Source organism: Apteryx rowi, unplaced genomic scaffold (assembly GCF_003343035.1).
Source record: "Apteryx rowi isolate R43461 unplaced genomic scaffold, aptRow1 scaffold_258, whole genome shotgun sequence".
Classification (NCBI taxonomy): Eukaryota; Metazoa; Chordata; class Aves; order Apterygiformes; family Apterygidae; genus Apteryx; species Apteryx rowi.
Genome location: NW_020448952.1, coordinates 385,404 through 407,295, shown reverse-complemented (window position 1 = coordinate 407,295; position 21,892 = coordinate 385,404). Strand labels below are relative to the sequence as shown.

Below are 21,892 nucleotides of genomic sequence, written 5' to 3'. Positions count from 1 at the left end.
CACCGCTCCTGCCCCGCACCGCTCCCGGGCTCCAGTCTGCACCGCTCCCGGGCTCCAGTGCTCCAGTCTGCACCGCTCCTGCCCCGCACCGCTCCAGTGCTCCAGTCTGCACCGCTCCTGCCCCGCACCGCTCCTGGGGTCCAGCCCGCCCCGCTGCCGCCCCGCAGCACCTCCACCGGACGCGGCATCCGAGGCGGGCACGAGCCGCCCCTGAGAGCCGCCGCTGCCCCTCGCCTCTGTTGCTCTAGCATCCCAAGGCGGTGCTCGCCGCGAAGAGAAGCGCTGCGCTGGCGGGTCGCAGCTGCCCCCGGCTCCGCGGGGGCGCCGGGCGGCCGCGACGCCGCCGACCCTTACCTTGCTCAAGCGCGGCGCATAGCCCGCATCGACCCTCCGCATCTTGCGTGCCCGCGGAGCAATTCCCGCGGCCGGACACGTTCCCGTGGTTTTAATGGTCCTGCAGCCGCTGCTCTCCACCCCGTTTCCGATTATTCCCCTCTAACTCCTCCCTGCCTGTGGCTCTCCGAGTCACGGAGGGGCGGCTCATGTGAAGGACCTGCAAGCCCAGCCCAGCCCGGGGAGCTCGCTGCGCCCCGCGGGGGCCGGGACATCCTCGCCGCCCCGTCCCCTCCCCCTGCGGCTCTGGCCGCCGGCAGCCGGGAAGGGAGCAGCCCCGCGCGGCCCTTTCGGAGCCCCAGTGAGTCTGGGGAAGAAAGGGGATCCGAGAAGGAAAGCCCGGAAAAGGCGTGACTCGGGGGAGCTCCGCCGTAGGACGGCGCAGACCTCAGTCACCTCTCCCTCCCCGTGCCTCGGGTGCCACGGCGAGAGGGGGACGCCCCCGCCGCCCCCCCCAGGCTCCAGCCAGAGACGGCCCCGGCCCCGGCCCCGGCCCGGGAGGGCGGCGAGGCTGCCGCGACAGCCCCTCCGCGGGCAGCGCATCGCCTCCCGCGGGACGCGCAGGGGCTCCCCGGGGCCCGGCGGCTCTCCTCACTTGCCCACCCTGCGGATGCCAGCGGCTCCAAACCGGGCCCTTCCGTGGCGGGAGGGAAAGGCTGGCATCTCTTCTGCCGTTTTCTCTCTCTTTTCCCTGAGCGTGGGCACAGTGGGGATAACACCAACAGTTGTCCTGTGTGCCACCTCAGACCCATCTCAGGCTGGACTTCATAAATAATATTTAAGTAAAGACTTGAAAGAGGCTCTCACCCCTCTTTTCACCTTACCAAGCTCGGGGCCATGCTGAGGGGAGCTTTTGTCCTGGCGGGCCCCACGGCTGCAGGAGCGATCAATTGCGTGGGGAGTCACCGTCGCTTGTGGCCTGCYGGCCGCTGCAGCGCTGCGTAACTCGCCAGCAGCTTCCTCGCCCAGCACGCAGCAGCCTGACGGGGCAGGGGCCAGCGCTGGCCAGCACGGCGGGAAGGCCGAAGTGGCACATGGTTCATCGGGGGACTTATGTCATTGCTTGCTTTCAGGCTCATGCCAGTCACCTTATGCCACCATCAATCACTTACCTCCATGTGCTGGTATTACCACGTGAAAAAAAAAGATCTTGAATGTTTAGAAGAGTCTGCAATATTCCTGAATTTTTGAAAATATTAAGACAACAAATATTTTAAATTAAAAAAAAATTGGCAATGGCAGCTACCTACCATGATAATGGTGGTATTATACAGAGACAGAAAAAGATAAGGAAGTGAGTTTAAGTTTTAAAATTCCTTCTTTAAACCTTTAAAAGAAAAAAAACAACTACAGTGTATGTGAAGTGGTGACCGTGTTGGTAATCTACAGTTGCTCTTACTGCAGAAGTGTTCCTCTTCCTTCCTTGCTCTGTTCTCTGACTCCACCTCAAATTGAAATGCAAAAGAATATCACAATAGACCACAGCTTAATATACGAGGTCGTTTAGTTCACAGCATCACACAATTCACTGAGCAATAGCAATTGTTATGGGGAAGCAGCTTTTCTTTCTGAAAGACCATAAGAGTAACTACCCTCAGGAAGAGTCCCTCACTTATTTATGCTAATAGTCATGTTTCAATTGCTCCACACCTCTCCCAGAATGACTCAGATAAATTATGCTGGCAAACAGACATTTACTCTTCCACCACAAAACTAGAAACTCGAAAAGATGTTTAGCCTCCTGAAAGCCTGGAGGAAAATACAGCCGTTAAATTACAACTGTCAGAAAAGGCACATAAGATAAATCATGCTTGAGGTTGACATATGCATCCCCTGCAACTGCCTGACATACCCTAGATATTTCAAGCATTCCCCCTTTATTTAGCTAATTTATAGAAAATACTAAATAGAAGTGCATTCATCAGGCATTTTCCTCTAGGAAATCACTCCTATATAGTTTTATGCAAAAGGAATACATTAAAGTAACATGCTTTAATTAAAGGGTAGCATGACTCAGGGTTCAGTAATCAGATATATAAGCTTTCATGCTTAGGTTACTGGTTAACCAACTGAGAGGGCTCTAACTCAGAGCTGTGACATCCAGCTAATTACTTGTCAGAGGCTATGTACAATGTCTGAATAATTTCAGTTCCACTCCAAACTGTTGGATATTTGTATCACAAAAAGCATTGTGAAAATTAGATGACCAATCACATTTATAGCTGTGTTGACATCTTAGCAGAGAGGAAACTGAAATATTCCTTCACCTTTCTCAGGGAATGAAACCAAATCACCCGACTTTGCAGTGATTGACATTTAAAAACTCAGAGATGATATCTTAGTGTGGCTCAACAGCACAGATCATAGCCTCCGCACAAGGGGTGTAAATTCAGGCTTTTCCAGCCAACTCTACCAAAATACACTGATAAATACTTAGGGAGGTGATTTACATCGGGATTATACTCCATCTCAGTTAACAGAACAAGCTCATGTTTTAAGGTCTGGCATCAAAAAACCCCAAACAAACAAACAAACAAAAACCAGTGACTGCTTGTAAYAACCAAAGTTCTTGTGTAACTTCCTATAATGACTGTAGGAATTTCAGACACGTGGCTAGTCACAGGTGATGCTAGATCACCCAGGTAAGAGGCCTGAATTTTAGCTTTAGTGTCTTAATCAAAGCCACACAAATTGATATAACACTGATCATTTTATAGCAGTGAAGCCAAAGAAAATTATGAAAAGAATAAACCATCCCATGGAAGAAGAAGGAAAAAAAGAAACAATCCATTCCAGATTACAGAATTCTTGGTAGAAGAGTTGACTCTGTTAGCATAATGACTCTATCGACATACATTCATCCAACTGGAATTAGAAGTAATAAAGTCTAGAAATTTCAGAATACTTTACAAAGAGATCTTTTAAAAAGAAACTAAAGGACCTTAAAGTAAATATAAATGAAAAATTTCCCTCCAGCACAATACACAGTAAACTCTTAGCTGAGGAAAAGGATATTACACAGTCTTGCAGGAAARTGCTTTGACCTTGTCAGAAAAGAAGTTGCAAACTGGGGTATTCCCAAAGCCTGCATAGTAATAGATCTGTTACAATTAGTATTCCATAAGTAATGTCTCTGGCATCATCAGAAGATACTGCTCATAGTGCTTGTGTTACTGGACAAATCACAACTGCATCAGAGTAGGGTCTGATCATTATCCCTCTTCAAAGGTGACAGAAAACCCTGCAAGACAGATTTGCACAGGATTTAACTTCAACACACTACACCTATGTGCCTTCACAAATCTTAATCTATATATGCAAAAAGTACTTTTATTCATCCAGACATAAGTGAGGCCATAAACCAGAGCCATTCCTTCCTGTTGTGCCAGGGCCAAGACACAACGACCCTTGAACAGTACCACCAGAATGGCTTCCCTCACTGAGAAAGAACACAAAGAGCGGCCAGTGGAATCCCCCCCAAATCATGTGACTAGAAGAAATGCAAATAACCGTTCAGAAGTGAGGCATTACTCCAGATTCAGATTTTTCCTGGAAATCTGGAAAAAATATACCTTATTTTGAATTTTTTTTCAAGATTTACATCACACAACTGAGAATGCAATGCAGTTCTCATTACATAGCATAGTGTCTGAATATCCAGCCTGCAGTTCCTTACAGAGATACCAGAACTAACTTTTAAATTAAYCTGAGCCCCAGATGATGTGGCATAAATTAGTGTAAACAGAGGGCTAAGCCAATGCATTTGTACCACCTCTAATACCAAACAAGCTTGTTAAAATTAGCTTGAGTATAATGTTACACAGTGTTTTGTTAAGCAGTACAGACGTGATCTTGTGAATTAGACCATCTATGTCCTTTCTCCAGCTCTGTATTTTTTATCTGAAAGCCAGTTAAATTCTTAAAACTAAGAGATTCTGGGTCAAGTATTGTTCAACTTATTCATCAATGACCTGGATGATGGGACAGAGTGCTCCCTCATTAAGTTTGCTGATGATACAAAACTGGCAGGAGTGGCTGATACACCCGAGGGCTGTGCTGCCATTCAGAGGGACCTTGACAGGCTGGAGAACTGGGCAGAGAGGAACCTCATGGAGTTCAATCAAGAGAAATGCAGAGTCCTGCAACTAGGGAGGAACAACCCCATGCACCAGTACAGGCTAGGGGCTGACCTGCTGGAAAGCAGCTCTGTGGAGAAGGACCTGGGGGTCCTGGTGGACAACAAGTTGACCATGAGCCAGCAATGTGCCCTTACAGCCAAGAAGGCCAACGGTATCCTGGGTTGCATTAGGAAGAGCTTTGCCAGCAGGTTGAAGGAGGTCATCCTCCCCCCTCTACTCAGCCCTGGTGAGGTCACTTCTGGAGTACTGTGTCCAGTTCTGGGCTCCCCAGTACAAAAGGGATGTGGCACTACTGGAGCAAGTCCAGTGGAGGGCTACTACAATGACGAAGGGACTGGAGCATCTCTCCTATGAGGAAAGGCTGAGAGAGCTGGGTATGTTCAGCCTGSAGAAGAAAAGACTGAGGGGAGATCTTATCAATGTGTGTAAGTATCTGAAGGGAGGGTGTCGAGAAGATGGGACCAGACTCTCTTCAGTGGTGCCCAGCGACAGGATGAGAGGCAACGGGCACCAACTGAAACACAGGCAGTTCCATCTGAACATGAAGAAGAACTTTATTATGCGGGTGACAGAGCACTGGAACAGGTTGCCCAGACAGGTTGTGGAGTCTCCTTCCTTGGAGATATTCAAAACCCGCCTGGACATGATCCTGTGCAACATGCTCTAGGTGACCCTGCTTGAGCAGGGGGGTTGGACTAGATGATCTCCAAAGGTCCCTTCCAACCTCAACCATTTTGTGATTCTGTGATAGTAGAGCAGTGGTGATACTTGCATAAAGCACAACTAGAAATGCCAAGTACTGTCAATTTGTTTTTTAAGAATACTATAAATTTGTGCAGAAATAAATTAAGCAAAGTTAATTTTACTTGCAATGGAAGACAGCTAAAGGAAAGAAAAACAAACTCAAGTGATGTCAGGACTTCTCTTCACAGAAATCTAGGTACCTAGACACACACATAAGCTTCTGCTAGGATTCTGAAAAGGACAAAGATACCTACTTGTTCCAACTGGTGTTTGTCACTTAACTTGTTTTCAACTGTCCTGCATATTTTACCATGCACCTATCTATGTTGTTAAGTACCTAATACCCATAAAAATCTGTCTATCAGGAAAAAATTAATTTGTTCAAATAGATTAAAATTACAGCTTAAATGAAGTAAACACAGGTAGAAGTAACTTAGTTAGAATATTGCTCAACCCATATGGGAAGAACATGCCACAAAGCTCTGAGAAAGCAGAAAAAAAATGTTAAAAGCAAGCAGGAAATATGCAAAGAGAAAAGAGGGAATAAAATAATTTTATTCATTTTTAAACATAATAGTAAATCTAAGTCATTGATAGGAGGTCTGAGTACCCAAGAGAACCGTTTAGATTTATTGTTCAGTTTAAAATGAATTAATGTTTCAGGTGCACCACTTCTGAGTTTAGAACAATCTGGTTTGAAATTATCCTTTCCAAAGTGGATAGGTTAGATGAATTACTTTTCTGTTGACATTCATGGCGTTCAAAAATTCCATATCTTCTTCCCTCAGATTAAAATCAAAAACCTGGTTTGGAGAAAAAGAGTGATGAAAACATTGCAAAGACTAGAGCACATACATACATGTTTAGTATTAGCATTCTCTAATTTAGAAAATGTCTTCATTCTAAGTACTGAATATTGATCAATTTAATATTAATTGAATGGACCATTATTTTTAAATGTTATTGTAACAAGTCTGACATATTTAGTTTTAGTGAGGATTTGTATTCTATTTTTAGATCACTAAGCTGAACATAACATTAGGAAAGGTTTAATTCCAAGTGGAAAGAATTGAAGGAGTTCAGAAAGTGACTTGAAATAGTTTTACTGGAAATCATTGCTCCCAAAACCACAAGCAACTTTAATACAGCTAACCACGATACATCTTCTTTGGTATGTATTAAAATATAGCAGAAGTTCCAGAGTGATGAAACTGTGTAAGCCAGCATTATTAAAAGTGTATGAGAAAGCTTTTGAAAACTATTTTTTTATTTCAATCATACAGAGCAGACAAAAGCCCTACTGTATCTTTTCTGCTAGGACAAACTAAAGACATGAATGGACACAATAAGTGATCTTAACATGCTATTCTGAAGTAACAGCAGTCTTAGCTGAAAAGTCTGCCATTATTTGGCAGATCATAGATACTACTTATATGTATTACTGAGGACAAAACCAGTAAAATAACCATTTCCTGAAAAACAATGTGATAATCTTCCAGGCTAATCAAAGGTATTTACATCTTGATTATAAGGCTTTTCTGATAATCATGCAAAATCTCACAGATCATGGGATAAAAAACAGACACTTGCTGTTTCACTAATATAAAGAGTTTTTTGTTTGTTTTTTACACCAGGGAAGTCAATTTATACCATAGTATATGACTGTCACAGCTATATTCCATGGAATAATCTTTCACCACCCTTAAACTGCACCTAAATCAAGTGATTTACCCTAAATTCAGCTTGGCAACAATATACTTATTCCTTTAACAGGATGAATCCAGGTCACAGAGAACCATTAGGAAAGAATGAGTTCACAGAGAAAAGAAAACAACAATCTCTGCTCTTCCTGTTACCACAAAACTGTGAAAGTAATAGTATCCCCCMCACACACACATTTCACAGCCAAGTTATGAATTTAACACCAGTTCATTATTTTGGAATTGGGAAGCCTCTGCTAGAAAGTCACAGAAATCTACTTTGCTGGAGGGAAAGAAGGCGGGGGGGGGAAGCAACCACTAGTAGGATGATATCCTGCCACCACACTCCTGCATTTCCTTTCAGTAGTTCAGCCACGAAACAGTTGTTAAAGGGYACCAGCTAGCAGAGCCCTTAGCAAGATCATAAATGATTCCTCTTGGGCACAGCTGCCTTTACTACAAAAGCCTGATGCAGGGAACCACTATCGCATGGAAAAAACATGTAACAGCCAATAAGGCAGGGAAGCGGTTACATAGGTGATTGAGATCTGGTACCAATGGATCTGTGCAAAGTCGCTTAGAGAATTACATCCCATAATGTTGGCCATGTCTAACAGTTAATAGAGTGATACAGGTTATACCACTGGTAAGTAGCATAAACATCACTGATACAAATTCATCTCAGGCTTTGTGCTCCTTTGTATTTCAGTGGGTAACAACTAGTTTTGGAGACAGTTCTCATGCTCTGGTTGCTTAGGAACTCGTAACTATTCTATAATGCCCTGGTAGCTGTATTTAGTTCTGTGTGATGCTGCAGAGGGACAAGTGGCCACTGAATAAAGACAAACAGTAAGGCTGCAACATAAATATCATAAATATTACATAGGCTCACTACAAGGCAGTGCAAATGCTTCAAATTCTCTTTCAAAAGTGCAGACATTTTAAGGGAGATTGCAAAAAGTGCCAAAGATTAAGTACAAAGAAGACTCAGCACAGCAACAGAAAGAATTGCCAGTAGGTTGGCTTATCTTTTATTCTTACCCAACGCACTATAGCCATAGCTGTGTTCCTCAGAGCTTCCAGGCTTTGGAAGGGGTGAGGTAAGGTGGGCAGAGTTAACTGCTTGGATTCAATTAGTGGCAGCAAGTGCAACTCCATCTTAGCCCCCGCTTTTGAAAACATGGGGTTAATGTCAGCTTTCTTGTCAAAATATTTCTGCACTGCTATTTTAAAAGAAAATCAGCTGGTGTTAACCACAGTGCAAAAAGAGGGGTGGATACATTTCAGTCTTCTTGACTTAGAGGGTTTGTGAACTTATTACATATATTAGTCAGAAAAATAACATACTTGTCTTCAAATTTACATTAAGGGGACAGATACTGTAGAAACACTTCTGCAGCCTGATAAAAAAAATTCCTCAAGTATGCACTTTACAAAACCATTGCCATTATTTCTCAGTTAAAGGTTCTTAGGTGCCTTTATCGCCAGTAAAATAAAAGATGAAATTCATAAATACACAAAAAAAAGGAGAGAGGGAGCCACTCAATCAGACAGGAAGCTACTTGGCTGCACAAAAAGTGGCCTCACCCTTTCCACTGACTTTGTTTATTTTTTTCCTTTCCTTTTTTGTTTCAACAGAGTTTCCATTCCATTAACAATCACAGTGCTCCTGCAAAGAAGGCTGACTGCACTTAGGTGGATAATACTGATCAGTCATTATTTTAAATAAGATAAAATTTATCTTAGCTAGAGAGGGCTGCCCTCATAAGTCATGACCATAAGTAACCTACATAACAAGGAGGAAAAAGTGCCTTGGATTTTTCAGCTGTAGTTCCTTGTCCTATTGACAAGATGATGGTTATTGTGATAAAATGGATATTTTGCTGCATCTTAACAAATGGCATTGTAGAAAGGTAGAAAAGTTTTCTCTTTAGAGAAAGCTTGTATTATGCAAGTAAGGACAGGAGGAGGAGTTTCAGCTCTGGGGAAGAACATGCATGGTATCTTTCAAAAATTCATTTGAGAGATGAAATCCTGAGTTAAAAAAGTCTTGAAAATGAGCACCTCCAGGGTACCGATCAAAGAAGAAATAAAAGATGGAGTTAAACTTCCTGGTTTTGTATGTTCAGCACTTCTATATGCCATTGGTCTTCTAGGTTCTCCTTCTATTACAGAACATCATTCTTCACTGCCAACCCAAAATCTCATCAACCATGCACTTTCCAATTGCTTATTGTCTTATTTCTTTATATTATGATGAAATTTGTAGGTACTTTGGAAATTTTGGTTTAGAAGACTTAATGTGGACTTATCGTTTTGCAGCAGCCTTTGTTTAAAAGGAAACTATCTTCCACATTTGTAACATCAATTTAGTTGTAGAGAGAAGTATAAAATACAAACCCACTGAGTTAGTCTTTCCCTGTGCAACCTGATCAAAATCAAAAGAGGATTTTCTCAGGGCTTCTACATTAGCATAATGTAAAACTTCTGAAAGCTGTATTCAAACGAAAGCAAGCTACAGCGATAAAATGCAGTATATTGCAAGCAGACAGGCGATAACAGGATTCCGGGCTCTTGGGGGAGTTGCAGCTTCTAGCAGAAAACAATGATGGTGATTAGTGATGCCACAATGTGCAAAACAGCAGAGCACACCTGGGAGAAAGATAACATGGGTCAGCTGAGTCTTAGCACTTCAAAAGCTCATATTAGCTCAAACTACACTTGGCTTTCTACATAGTTATTACTTAAAATTTAACTCTTATTTCCATATATTGGAAGTATGGAATATTTCCATAATTCTAAAGCCACTGCCAGGTACCATAGAAATTGCTAGGGAAAAAAAAATAATAATAAAAAAGCCACCCTGGAAAAAATCCTGAAACAACAATAAGTCTGAAAATAATTAGAAAAGTGACTAAAATTAGACAAATAATTGGACTAAAACTGTAACTTTCCATAACTGTTCCCTAAATAGAATTATACTTTTATAGTGATACTGTCTCTATCCAATTATTCCTTTCATTACTTTTGTACTGCTTGGATATAATGTAGATCTGATAACAGGGTAGCTTGACTTCCTAGCAACAGCAGTTGCAAAAGCAAGAGTAAAATATCTTTGACGGAGGGAAAAATGAAATACAACGAGTTAGGAAGCCATCCTCACTGTAACCTATAGTCATCTATATGGGGGAATCAGAATGAAAATCTAGTTTAGTTGTGTTTAGCTCAGAACAGGGAGACAATCAGTCAGAAACAAGTGCAGGAAAATGAGAGCTGTTCAAGCTAATATGGGACATCCAAACATGTAGTTAGTCTTAATTAATAGCGTCCTGGTGATATTGAAGCGAAAATGTGCTAGCTTACATAGAGGTTTGTTTCACTTTGTATGCATCATTTACACATGAAAAGGGGATAGTATGTTGACATGATAACTGCTTCTTTAGAGAGAACTAGAGGTAAAACTCCAACTTCTCTTTTGTAGTTTCTGAAATAGTCTTCACTGGCAAAAAAACACTTTGGGTGAATACTAGGCAAGTGATTCACTGTGCTCCGAATTCTGATACGTTGTACAGAATCATAAGTACAACAACATAAGCACCATATTTTTGTCCTACTGCTAAAATCTGAGCAAACTATTACACTAGGGTATTGTCCTATAAAGTGACTTTTCAGAAGAATTAGCTGATACCCAGAGGTAGAAAGGTTTATCTGTGTACATTTCACCAAGGCTACCATCATTTTCTGCAAATGCTACAAAACCCTAAAAATGACCTTAATTGTATAAATACGTCTTACTTTTTGGAAATACTGGACCCCTCATCACACCAGTTAAGCCAGATACATTGCAACTTTTAGACACCTAAACTTGCATTCTCAGATACTGAAGCACCCCAAACTGCAGGCCACATTTGAAAAGCTGGAAAATAATCTCTACTGTGTAGATTGCTCATCTTTTGGGGGACAGTACATTGTAGAGGTATTAATTAATGAGGGCAGCATTTCATAAAAGACCTTGTATTTTTAAAATGACACAATGGTTCAAGAGGCAAACCCAGACAAATCGTCTCTGAAATGTTTACAGATAATAACCAGCAAATTATGCTGAGGAGCTGTTATCAAAAAGAAAAAAAATCTCTGTATTTTAGTCAAGCTGTATGAAGCTCTGCTTTGAGGACAAACAATGCAGGCTAGAATACATGATTGCTGTAAGTTGTTTCTTGATAAAAAACTAAGGAACTTTGTTTCATGATATGAATAAAGCAGAACAGCACTGGGAAAACTGTGTCAGGAAGTCCACACACAATATAAATCATAGTCAGATTTTCCATACCTTTCTAGACACAGGAACTCCTAAAATATCAAACCAATGTGAGTAGAAGTCAAATACTCAGTGGATAAAAGACTCTGCAGGTATATTTCTGAAAACATATCTATAAACTATGTATGTGAGTACATATGTGTGTGTACACACACACACACACACTTTTATATGTTTATATATATATGTTTATATATTTTTATATATATGTGTGTGTGTGTATACACACACATATGTATACACATATTTTACGATAAAATCTGAGGAACAGTATATTTGTTAATGAGATCTCCTGGACAAAGTGAAAGCCAGACTAATTCTTACTAAAAGCTAAACAAAACTCACCAGAATTTAGAATAGGAGAAAGAGATTAGTAATAATGAAGATGCCTCTTTGTCTGGCTCTTAGAGCTTGCTGCTCAACTTAAGTCATGCAAATAGTTTATCTGTACATGGATTTCTCTGGAAGGGCTGCTACTTTGTTATGCCCCGAGGCTGGTAAATAATACGCCTAAAGCTCTCTGAGGCAACTCAATTACTATGCAATAATACCCATGCCACACTTTTTTTTATGATGCTCTTATGTATTGCTTATTACAGTGGGATCATGTTCTCACTGTAGCTTTGTAGGTAGTAATGTAATAATAAAGGTATTTATATATTTTTCTCACCCAGCTTTTTCTTCTTTGTACATTGTAACCCTCTAACAAAGTATGTGACAACTTATTTTGTACTTAACACCTGCATTGTACACTAATGCTTTTTATTTTTTAAGAAGTGTTATCTCCTCGTGTTCTTTCTTAAATGACCTGATGCAAGGCCAATGATATAAATAGCAGGCTTTGCACAGGCTTCAGTGAACTGTCGATCAGGATTTTAGATGGAAACGCAAGATCTCTGTATGAAAGTATTACCCCCAACAAAGTCTTTTGTCCGTTATCAGTGTTAAGGATTTCAAATCAGTTATCATTAATACCTGCAATTAAGCTTACAATTACATTCTTATTGTAACCTTCTCTGAAGGTAAGTCACATGGGGTGACTCACTGATCTCTGACAAAGGAAAAAGCTCAAACCTTCATTCACACAATAAGGCCTGGGTCCCAGGAAACATGTCTGCCATCATGCATGCCATTTAGAATTTCAACATCATCTTCTGCTATTGTAAAATCAAACACCTATGGGAATGCATATATAGTTAACATCATGGATAGAATCAGGAGCGTTCATATTAAACTCACCAAGATTCATTTAAAATTGAGGCAGGATTTTTCTAAATTTTTTCCTTTTGAAAATTATTCAGAATTTTTCTCACAGACAAGTATCATTCTATTAAGTTGACAGGCTCCACTGGCTCATTTGCTCCTTTGTGACTCTCATTTTCATTTGTAGACTCTGGTAGATGATTTCATAGCACTCTGGCCTCAGGCAAGGGTCCAAGACAGTGGTAATATCAAAGTGGTTTTTGACAGCAGTCTGTATGGTCATTAGCAAAGGTATATGAACATCCTGACTGCAATCCCCCTGGAAACATGAGCTCAGTGTTTCTCTGTTACATTCAGTTGGTCAGTTCTTTTCCTCAGAACTTCAGCCAATGAAAGAATTATTAGAAGTATCAGGACTTTCACAAAGCTTGCAAAACAAAGATTGTATTTCTCTTTACCTTGTCTCTGCCTACTTAGACAAAACACTTTTGGATCAGCCACTACTGAAAGAGTGCCATAGCTCCTCAGTACTAACTCTAACTTGAAAGCAACCACCTGCCTCCATGCATAGGTTCTTAGAGCCACTAAGTTCTCCTGTGGTGAGGCCTGCAACATGAATGTTAGTGCCAGTGTTTTCTTAGCAGGTGTCTTATTCAGATATTATCACTTCAAAACTGAAGTTGCTCTAAAGTCTCTGTAGTGTTTGTCAGAGCTCCTTCATACCCAACAAAAAAATCCCGTGGAGCCTGAATTGCTGCCAAAGGAGCTCCTCCCATCCCGCATTAGCCAGGGATCGCTGGCTGCTAGCGTGCCTCTTTGTAGTCAAACCTCAGTGCTCAGGCTTTTTAAATCCAAACCACGGACCAGCCACTGAACTAGAAATACTATTTAATATATTATATACTCAGGGCTTAATGATGTCCATGTTTTCCCYAAACCAGAACAGCAATGGTATAGATTTAGGCCAACCCACTGGGGTGGGGTAAAAAAGAAGGGGAGATATGATAAATGGTGTCAGATAACTGTGCCAGTTTTTTTTCCCATCCTAAGTGTTTTAGGTTTTGCCACAATGCAACCCCTCAGTTGTGCTAAACCAGTTAGTGGGGCCACACAGTAAACTTTGTAAAGCACACAGAATTAATCTGGGTTCAAATTAATTGGGGAGAGGGAGGGGAAAGGAGGGATTTTTAATCTGGATTAGTTCTCTGATCTGGTTCACAAAACAGTACCACAAACAGCTGTGCCTCCACCATAGAAGGCAGAGTAGATGGCAGAATAAACAGTCAGGGTAGGAGCTACATAACAAGCATAGCCACCAAAAGAAAACTTCATTATGTTTGTGTTAATTTACACATACACACAGTCAGTGATTAACTGGAGGTAAGAAGATTCTTGTTTTCTTGCAGAGTTTGTTCCTGATCTGCAAAACAGTTCATACCCGTAAAATATTTTTGGAGGTAACAACAAGGTTATTGTGGGACTTTTTCCCCCAAGAAAAGCTTTCTCTAGTCCTTCAGATTAGAGGAATGGAGGGAAGGAGATATGAATTAAAGACATTTGGTATAAAAAAGGAGGAGGAGGGATGCTGCCAATTCCCTTTCTCACTTCTACTTTGTCCATCACCTGCACGCTGGGACCTCCCTGCAAACCAATGGGAAGAAGGCAGGGGAAGAGTCAGCTCTGCCAGTACTGTGACTTCCTTAAAAGGGCTCCTGGGACCCCCTCCAGCGTTTTGCAGCTTTCAGACAGTGTCTGTGCACTATGCATAGCRTACAAACAAATTCCTTCCATTTGACTCTTGTGTGCCTATCACAAAAAGGACCTATCCATAACTGGAATATGTTGTTCTATCACCATCCAAGTAATAAATAAAAATATTAATAGTAAAAGTTAACTATGAAAGCTCTCTGTATGGATACCTTTTTCGTACATAGTAATTAAAATCCCATTTGATTTCTGAGATTTGTGGATTACAGTATTCTACTACACTGCAGTAATTTTATGCTACTATAATTTGACAATTTTAACTGATTTGCCTGATGTAAAACTGGCATAGGAAAATGGGCAGGCATACCCAAGTATTAAAAACAACAATAATTCGGATATTACTCAGACTTGAGTGCGTAACCAAATCTTACCTTGCAGTTTTCCTGTATCCTTTCCGCTCTTGTGGACTTTGGAATAGTGACAACCCCGTTCTGAAAAACACCTCATCATTAAAACTTATAGATAGTTTCAAGGAAAGTAATCTCATTTTCAAAACATTTCAATACATTCTTCATGCCTTCTGAGGTTTTCATTTTACTTTTTAGATGTCACTGACATTTCTACATGCAACTATTTGTAATTGCAGTTATACACACTGCATTAAATTCCAACACAGATTACACGGTTTATGTCAACTTAATGCACTTATTTCACTGCTTACTGCTTTTTTTTGAGCTACAGAAAGGGAATGATGCCACTCACTGATTGTGACATTTAGTTGGAAAACATCTCTTTTATCAGTGGTTCCTTTTATTCTCTACAATCAGATTCTTCACACATGTAAAATACTGCCATGTTTGTGTACTACATTCCAAGCTTCCAGTACAGCACAGTTGGCTCACGGGACATCTGCATATTAAAGGCAACAATCCTTTCTGTACAAGTTTCAGACTGATGTACAGAAAACAAACTGTTTACTTTTTTTTTTTTTCCCCAAGAGAGGAGTTAGGTTTTTACTGCCATCCTCCATTACCTGTATACTCCAGCGTATGCAAATCTGCGCTGGAGTTCTGCCATATTTCTTTGCCAGCTGAATAATAGTAGGATGAGTGAGTGCTTCACCTTTGGCTAAAGGACAGTAGCCTTCAAAAACAATATTTTTGCTCCTACAATAATCCACCAGCTCCTGAGGTCTTTGGAAAGGGTGGTATTCAACCTTAGATAAACAGGAAGAAACTGTTAATAAAAACTTTGAGAGTACATTTAGGAGAAATTATCATTAATAAATAACATTTTTGCCCTGTCTTCTTAAGAATACATGAATGAAATCACTACTGCTGGGAGATTTATGTAAGCTATCAATTTTAGAAGACATGCGGAGGGTAACAATCCACAAATACTTTGTCATTAACTTACACAGTCATTTACTACATATTTTATGCTTCCCCCAAGAAGGAAGCTGTATGGAGCAGCCGTTTTCTCTGCCTGCAGCTGGATTTGCCCTCCTGTTCTCAGGTAATGAGGACTGCACGGTGTTTGAGGAATATACGTAAATGCATAGTGAGAGTCAGTCTTGGGTCATTTTTATTGGTGATTTGAGGCTACCTTATCTTCCCTAAATACTCCCTTTCCCATTTGTTGATCCTCTGAGCTGTAAAGGCTAGTGTGTGCATGTGTGTATAACGGACTGACCAAAACAATTTGTCTAGGACTGGGGCCTGACCTCTGCTTGGAATGGATACACAGCAAACCCTGTGTCCTAGCTCTGCCTGGCGTCCCAGCCAGCGTCTGGGGGAGCAGAAGCAGCTGTGGAAGGAGGTGTGCAGGAGACCCTTGGTAGGAAGGAAGACTGAGCTGCCAAGAACCAGTCAAGAGAGAAAAAGTAACAAGATACAAAGACATAGTTGTAGGAAGCAAAAGAAAACAAAGCTTACTGAAAAATAAGGGGGGAAAAAAAAAGAGGGATTTCAAAAGAGTCAAGTAGCCTGGCATTTAGCCGAACCAAAACTGAACCTCTTTATTATTCCTTATTACATTTAAAAATATATATATTTCACAGCATATACACTGTTAGAAACACACCTTCCTTTGCACTCAGATGAAGGTGAATGGCGTTTTCTTTTATAAACTAGGACACAACCATGTGATGTGGCCTTAGCTCAACTAGCTGTCACCAATGTTCCAGAGATCCAGCTCCTGTGCATTCTGAAGAAACATTCTTTTGAACAATTACCTCAACACATGGAATCTGGAAATTTTCTTCTACCATAAAAGGGACAAATGAACATTTCCTGTTTCTCATCTTTAGTACATGTTGTCTTTTCCGACAACAATAGCCAGGAACAATAGGCTGGCACTCATTCAATATATGCTGAGAAAAAAACGTGCCCCTCGAAGGCTGGGCTGAGTCAGCCGAAAGTTGCTATGATCTAAATTACTAGGTGGACTCAGGACCAAGGTTCAAGCAGCAGACACATCCATGTCTTCAACCTTTGATGTTTCTTGACCTTTGAGTGGCCTTTGTCTTTCATGTTTATATTTGTAAGACCAGTGTTTAGGTCACACATTTATTAACTTTTTTTGCATCTGAGCTGACTAGAAAATATTCCAATTGTGCGTTATGCAAAATGGTGAGGAAAAGAAAGAATGAACAAGCAGTTCCTTTCAAAATACTGATTAACCAAGTCCAAAGCAAGCCTCCTGTACGTGCTCCTTATCAGGCTACACTACGACAAAACTGAGTATTTCAGAGAAACAACAAGTACTCTCTTAGGGAAGGTAGAATTTTATACTGATTATTAAATACAGGTACAAAATGAAGTGTCTTCAAAAATATTAATAAAATGTGAACATTGGGATCTAATAAAAATGTTTAAAAATATTATCTAGAGGGTGTATTGCTGAATTAATACAGTAGTAATAAGTAATTTTAGTAGAAATTACTTGTATAACACATAACATAGCCTAGAAAATATTAAATAGTGACTGATTTAGGGTCAAATGCTGAAAAATCTGGAATATCTGTATGGCTTCAGGTGACTTAYTAAACATTTACTACTAATACAACTACAAGTAGAATTTAGCCACAGGTCTAATAAGGACTCTAAGGAGCCGAGCTCCAGATTACCCCATAACCAGTCAAAGCAGTCCCCTGCCAGCATGACAAGCAGAACAGCGCAACAACCGCTTCTTGCCTGAAAAAAATTGTACTTTGTTTCCTCTGCTGAATCAAGACTCTTACATTTTGTGAGCTGAATTTTGCACACACAGTTGCCTGTTGGTAGGTGCAAGTAATTCTTTTGTATCAAAAACATTACTAAACATAAAAAAAAAAAACACATGAAAAACAAATTCAAAAATAATTATTTTTCTTCAAACATTTCCGGAAGATTCTAGCAGCTTCTGAACGCAAGAGAATAGCATCCTGAGCTAGCAGAGGCGTAGGGTGGGCAGCCAGTACGCGCTTCCCCTCATAATAATACTAACTCCGACTTCCTGGCCTGCGCCGCCCTTGCTATTTTAGTCCCCAGCCTTTTCTCAGGCAAGGACTCCCAGTCGTATGGTGGCGGAGCACGATCCTGATCTTTTCTGGCACTCTATGCTGAGCGATTTCTGGGTAAAGTCTGGCATGTGCTTAACAGCAGTTTGCGGTTCCCATTACTGACGCCTTCCCAGGTGCTCCCGGCTAGCCAGAGGGGAGCGCCAAGGAAGCGGCCGGAGCACAAGGGGGAAGAGCCGGGCCGGGCCGGAGACGACCCTGGCGGCCCGACCCTGCGGGGGTCAGGGCCATCATCGGGCCTTGTTCTTTCCACCCTGCTGCAGGTCCCTCACATCTTTTCACCTGGCAAAGTTTTCCCACGTCTGGACTTCAGGCAGCTTTTCAAGGGGAATGCACAGTCTTCTAATTATTTTTCTTTAGAAAATTAAAATTTAAGCCCAGAAATGAGGCTCTTCTATAGAGCAAGAGTAGGTAAGTTTACATACAAAGGGACTGTTTCCTGAGGCCTCAAACACTAAAATACATTTCTACCTTGTACAAGTCTACCTAACAGCGTATAAGGCTCAATGTTAACACGGATATTAACATTACTTAAAATCACTCTGAGCTTATTACACAGTAATTCGCACTTCTATAAAAGCAGAGAAATACTGACAAACACTCCTACCCGGAATCTGGAGAGTAACAGCTTATATCTGGATTCAGTATATGGTCTTAGTAAATGAAATGTACACATAAATTAAATTCTTCGGAAAATGTACCTTTTCCCCTAACGAGCGACAGGCACAAGGAACTGCAAAGAGGCTGTATCCTCCTGGACCACAAATCCAGACTTACCACTGCCAAGTCGGTTACATCTGGGATAGAAACCTGTAACTTCTAGGCTGTATGTTTCATTCTATACGATGCTAGAATAAAATATTTATTGTGGTTTTGTATAGTGATTCACAGTATTTTTTTAAATTGTAACTGGTTATCTTAAAAGTTGCTTACTTACTACTACATGCCTTAACAAGACTATATTCTTGAAAAGCCTGGTCTCTCCCACTTTGTTAAAGAACATGATGAAACTGTTTCATCCAGGAACCAAAAAGAGAAGCAATGCTTACCACCTGGTTTGTAAAGACTACAAAGTCTGATAAAGAACCGCTTTTCTCCTGTCTTCCTACTTCCTCCTCATCACAGAAAAATAACTTTCAATTTTAACATAATGATAAGAACTTTTGGAGTTGAGAGAACACCCTCAATTCTAAATGCAATTTTACAAGGACTAATAGGGAAGTGATTTTCCTTCATTTGTTTCTTAATAATCAGTTTCTATACAACAATTGTTTGCAAATGTTTTGTATTAAGAAATAAAGTTCATTAAAAAAAAAAGTAGGCAATTTTATGCATCAATATAGCAAAGATTTTTTGGTATTATAGAATACTGGTGTCTAAGATAAGCATTAAGCATAGCACTTCTAGTCTCAATTTCAGCTTAGGAATTCATTAGTTACTTGGTAGTGCTTAAGTAATCTCTTTATCAAACTCAGCAACTGAAGTGTCTCCTCTCCAGCACTAAGCAAGAAACAGAATAAATGCTATTTTGAGGATACTCTAAAGTACAGCTTGTAAGACTCCTGTAASTCTGAAAAGCGTAAATTAATGCTATAGAATTTTTTAATGAAAGTGTTCAAAGTGGAGCAGTTTGCAGCGGTATGGTTGGTTTTTGTTTTTAACTTGAAACAACGCTGCACATCACCTTAAGTAAATGGCAGAATGCTGAGAAAAAGAGATTGCTTTCTGAACAACAATTTTTTGTTGAATTTGGTTGATGAAAACATCTAATCAGCTAAAACTGACTGTCAGAATACAGCAAGGAACACACATACACACTGTCACTATCAATCTTGCACTATCACTACTGTCTCAACATTTTGTCTCCCTTTTTTCAGCCACAGAACAAAAAGATGCCATCAAATATCAAGAAGCAACTTTGCTCCACTACTACTTCTGATGCATAATGACATTGTAAGACTTTGATATTGTGGGTAAGACAAAGTTTGGGAAAGAAATCCAAGGCTTTGATTACTTTTTTTTTTTTTTTTTTTGGTCTTGTAGTGATTTAATAGGGCATTGAAAGGCTATTCTCATTTAACAGCCAGTAACAATTTCTGCCAAACTCCAGTAAGGCTTTGGAGGTGTGTATTTCTGAAGAGGAGACAGCTTAACCTTGGCAAACTCATTGATTCTTTAACAATCATCAACCTGCCTGTCTTTAGTCATACTTCAATGGCTTATTTTGAGTAACTGAACTTAAATAGTTTATTGGCTTTTATATTTTATTTGATTTTAGGTTAATTTAACATTACCCACAACTACCATTTAGTAACCCAGTCCACACTCTCACACAGTCCAGAACAGAATTCCTTTACTTGCTTATAAAATATTTGATTATTTGTAATACACTAAAAGATAATCTCCATTTTGAAAACAACACATTTCAGTCTTTCAGCTCTACGAGAAAAGTGTGTCACAACCACCAGAAATGGACACATCTCCATCAACAGCCAACCACAAAGAGAAGGAAAGGCAGAAAGACTGAACCTGAAATAACCACTATTTTTTCCAAATTTTATTTCTTTTCTTTCTTTTTTATATTTTGCTGCTTTGTAATTGTCTACATATGACAAACAGCTCTAAGAAATAGAAGAGGCAAGCACAGCAGGAATCACACTGCTATACAGACATGAACAGAAAAAATTGTTTCTTTTTGTCTGCAGCATACGCAGAGTCTTGAGGTCAGCAGAAAACAGATTTTTGGTTCTGACAGCCATCTTCCAGGCAACCTTATTGCGGCCATTTATGACATGATACCATAATCAGCTGCCAGAAATCCTCACCACCYGTAGCAGGGGGGAAAACATGTGTCTGCCCTTGAGCCATTGCAGTCGCCTGCTCTGTGTTCGCATACAGACATTTTCACTGGCAGTAGGTGACAGGAACTGGGGCAGGAATTTCCCGCACAGCTGTGGCAGACAACTGCAATGAGGGACCAGTTGTCTGTGCCCTGGAAGCCTGCTGTTACGTAGGTGGCAACCTTTTATCTGCCTAGAGCAGCAAAAAACCTTGCCTGGGCCCTGGCAGTATCTTCCTAAATGAGCAGTTCACTGAATTTAAGGTGATCTTGCTGATGAAATCAGGGGGGGAGCAAAGGTAACAACACACACTTCGATGGATACCTAATTCACCTCAGGGTTTCAGTGTTGCTTAGAGGAATTATTTATAGTATTTGAGCACAGGCTCTCAAAAAGCTCATTCACTCTGGAGATGCTAGATGTTTCATGCTACTGGAATTTTACTTCTCTGCTGTTAGCATCAAAAGCTGGCACACTGACTTTTCGTTTGTTTGTGCCTCAAAACCAGCCACAAATAAGTAGCCTGGGCAGAACAGGGGAAAGGAAGAGGGACTTATTTTATTATTWTTTTTTTTCAGTTCAGGTGGCCTTCCTAACATGTGGATTTTGCTTTAGTGAAATAAAAGGGAAGAAAATGCAAGAATAAGGCTAGTGGAGTCTGGTCTTTCAGACAGGGTGAGGAGGAGAGGATTATTAAAAAACAAAAACACCAAACTCAAATACTTTTAATACATTTATCCACTCACCTGATTAACGTGTGGGATAACCACACAGTCTTCCTCTAGTTGCTCCAGATGACTGATAAGAAAGTTGCTTACACCAATTGATCTGCATAAACCTAACAAGAGAAACAGAACAAGAAAAAGTTCTAGGACAATCCTAACTATTTGGGAAGATAACTTAAAAAAATATCACTTTCAAGACGCAAAATGACTGTGACTGCACACACCCATTCTGTATAGCAGAAACAAAAAAACCCTGAAATCTGGTTTGACAGCATTATCTGAAAGCATGGTTCCGTCACAGTCACACTAGGAAACCATTTTATAATCTAAACACACTGGAAGCTCCCCAGTGTATAAAAACTCCAAGCTAAATTCTGGGAAAGGCTAATGTAGTGTAAGCAAAGAACAATTGCACTTCAGCAGAATGAAAAGAAGGAAATGGTGTTCTGAGCAGCTTGCCAAAACTAAAGTGGAACATTTGCAGAAGACTAATAAGGTGTGAGTAACAAACACAAGGACATGCAGTCCAAATGAACTATATAACCCTGCTTACATTTCTATTAG

The 21,892-nt window shown here is 40.5% G+C and overlaps 1 protein-coding gene across 2 annotated transcripts in view; it reads right to left on the bottom strand.

Annotated features, from left to right (window-relative positions):
• Positions 1-5,993: 5,993 nt before the first annotated feature.
• Positions 5,994-21,892, bottom strand: part of LOC112966826 (uncharacterized oxidoreductase YtbE-like) — a 55,070-nt gene continuing 39,171 nt past the window's right edge. Inside the window, exons 4-8 of one of the 2 annotated variants that reach the window (XR_003253752.1) lie at positions 21,350-21,441; positions 15,238-15,420; positions 14,636-14,695; positions 12,534-12,768; positions 5,994-6,079 (exon numbers count right to left, since the gene is read on the bottom strand). Coding sequence is in view for 1 of the 2 variants with exons in the window: in XM_026067311.1 (XP_025923096.1) it covers positions 12,375-12,470; positions 14,636-14,695; positions 15,238-15,420; positions 21,350-21,441 (431 nt within the window). In the remaining variant the exon portion in view is untranslated. Of the gene's footprint in view, positions 6,080-12,368; positions 12,471-12,533; positions 12,769-14,635; positions 14,696-15,237; positions 15,421-21,349; positions 21,442-21,892 lie in introns of both variants that reach the window. The other variant, XM_026067311.1, reaches the window with a different exon arrangement.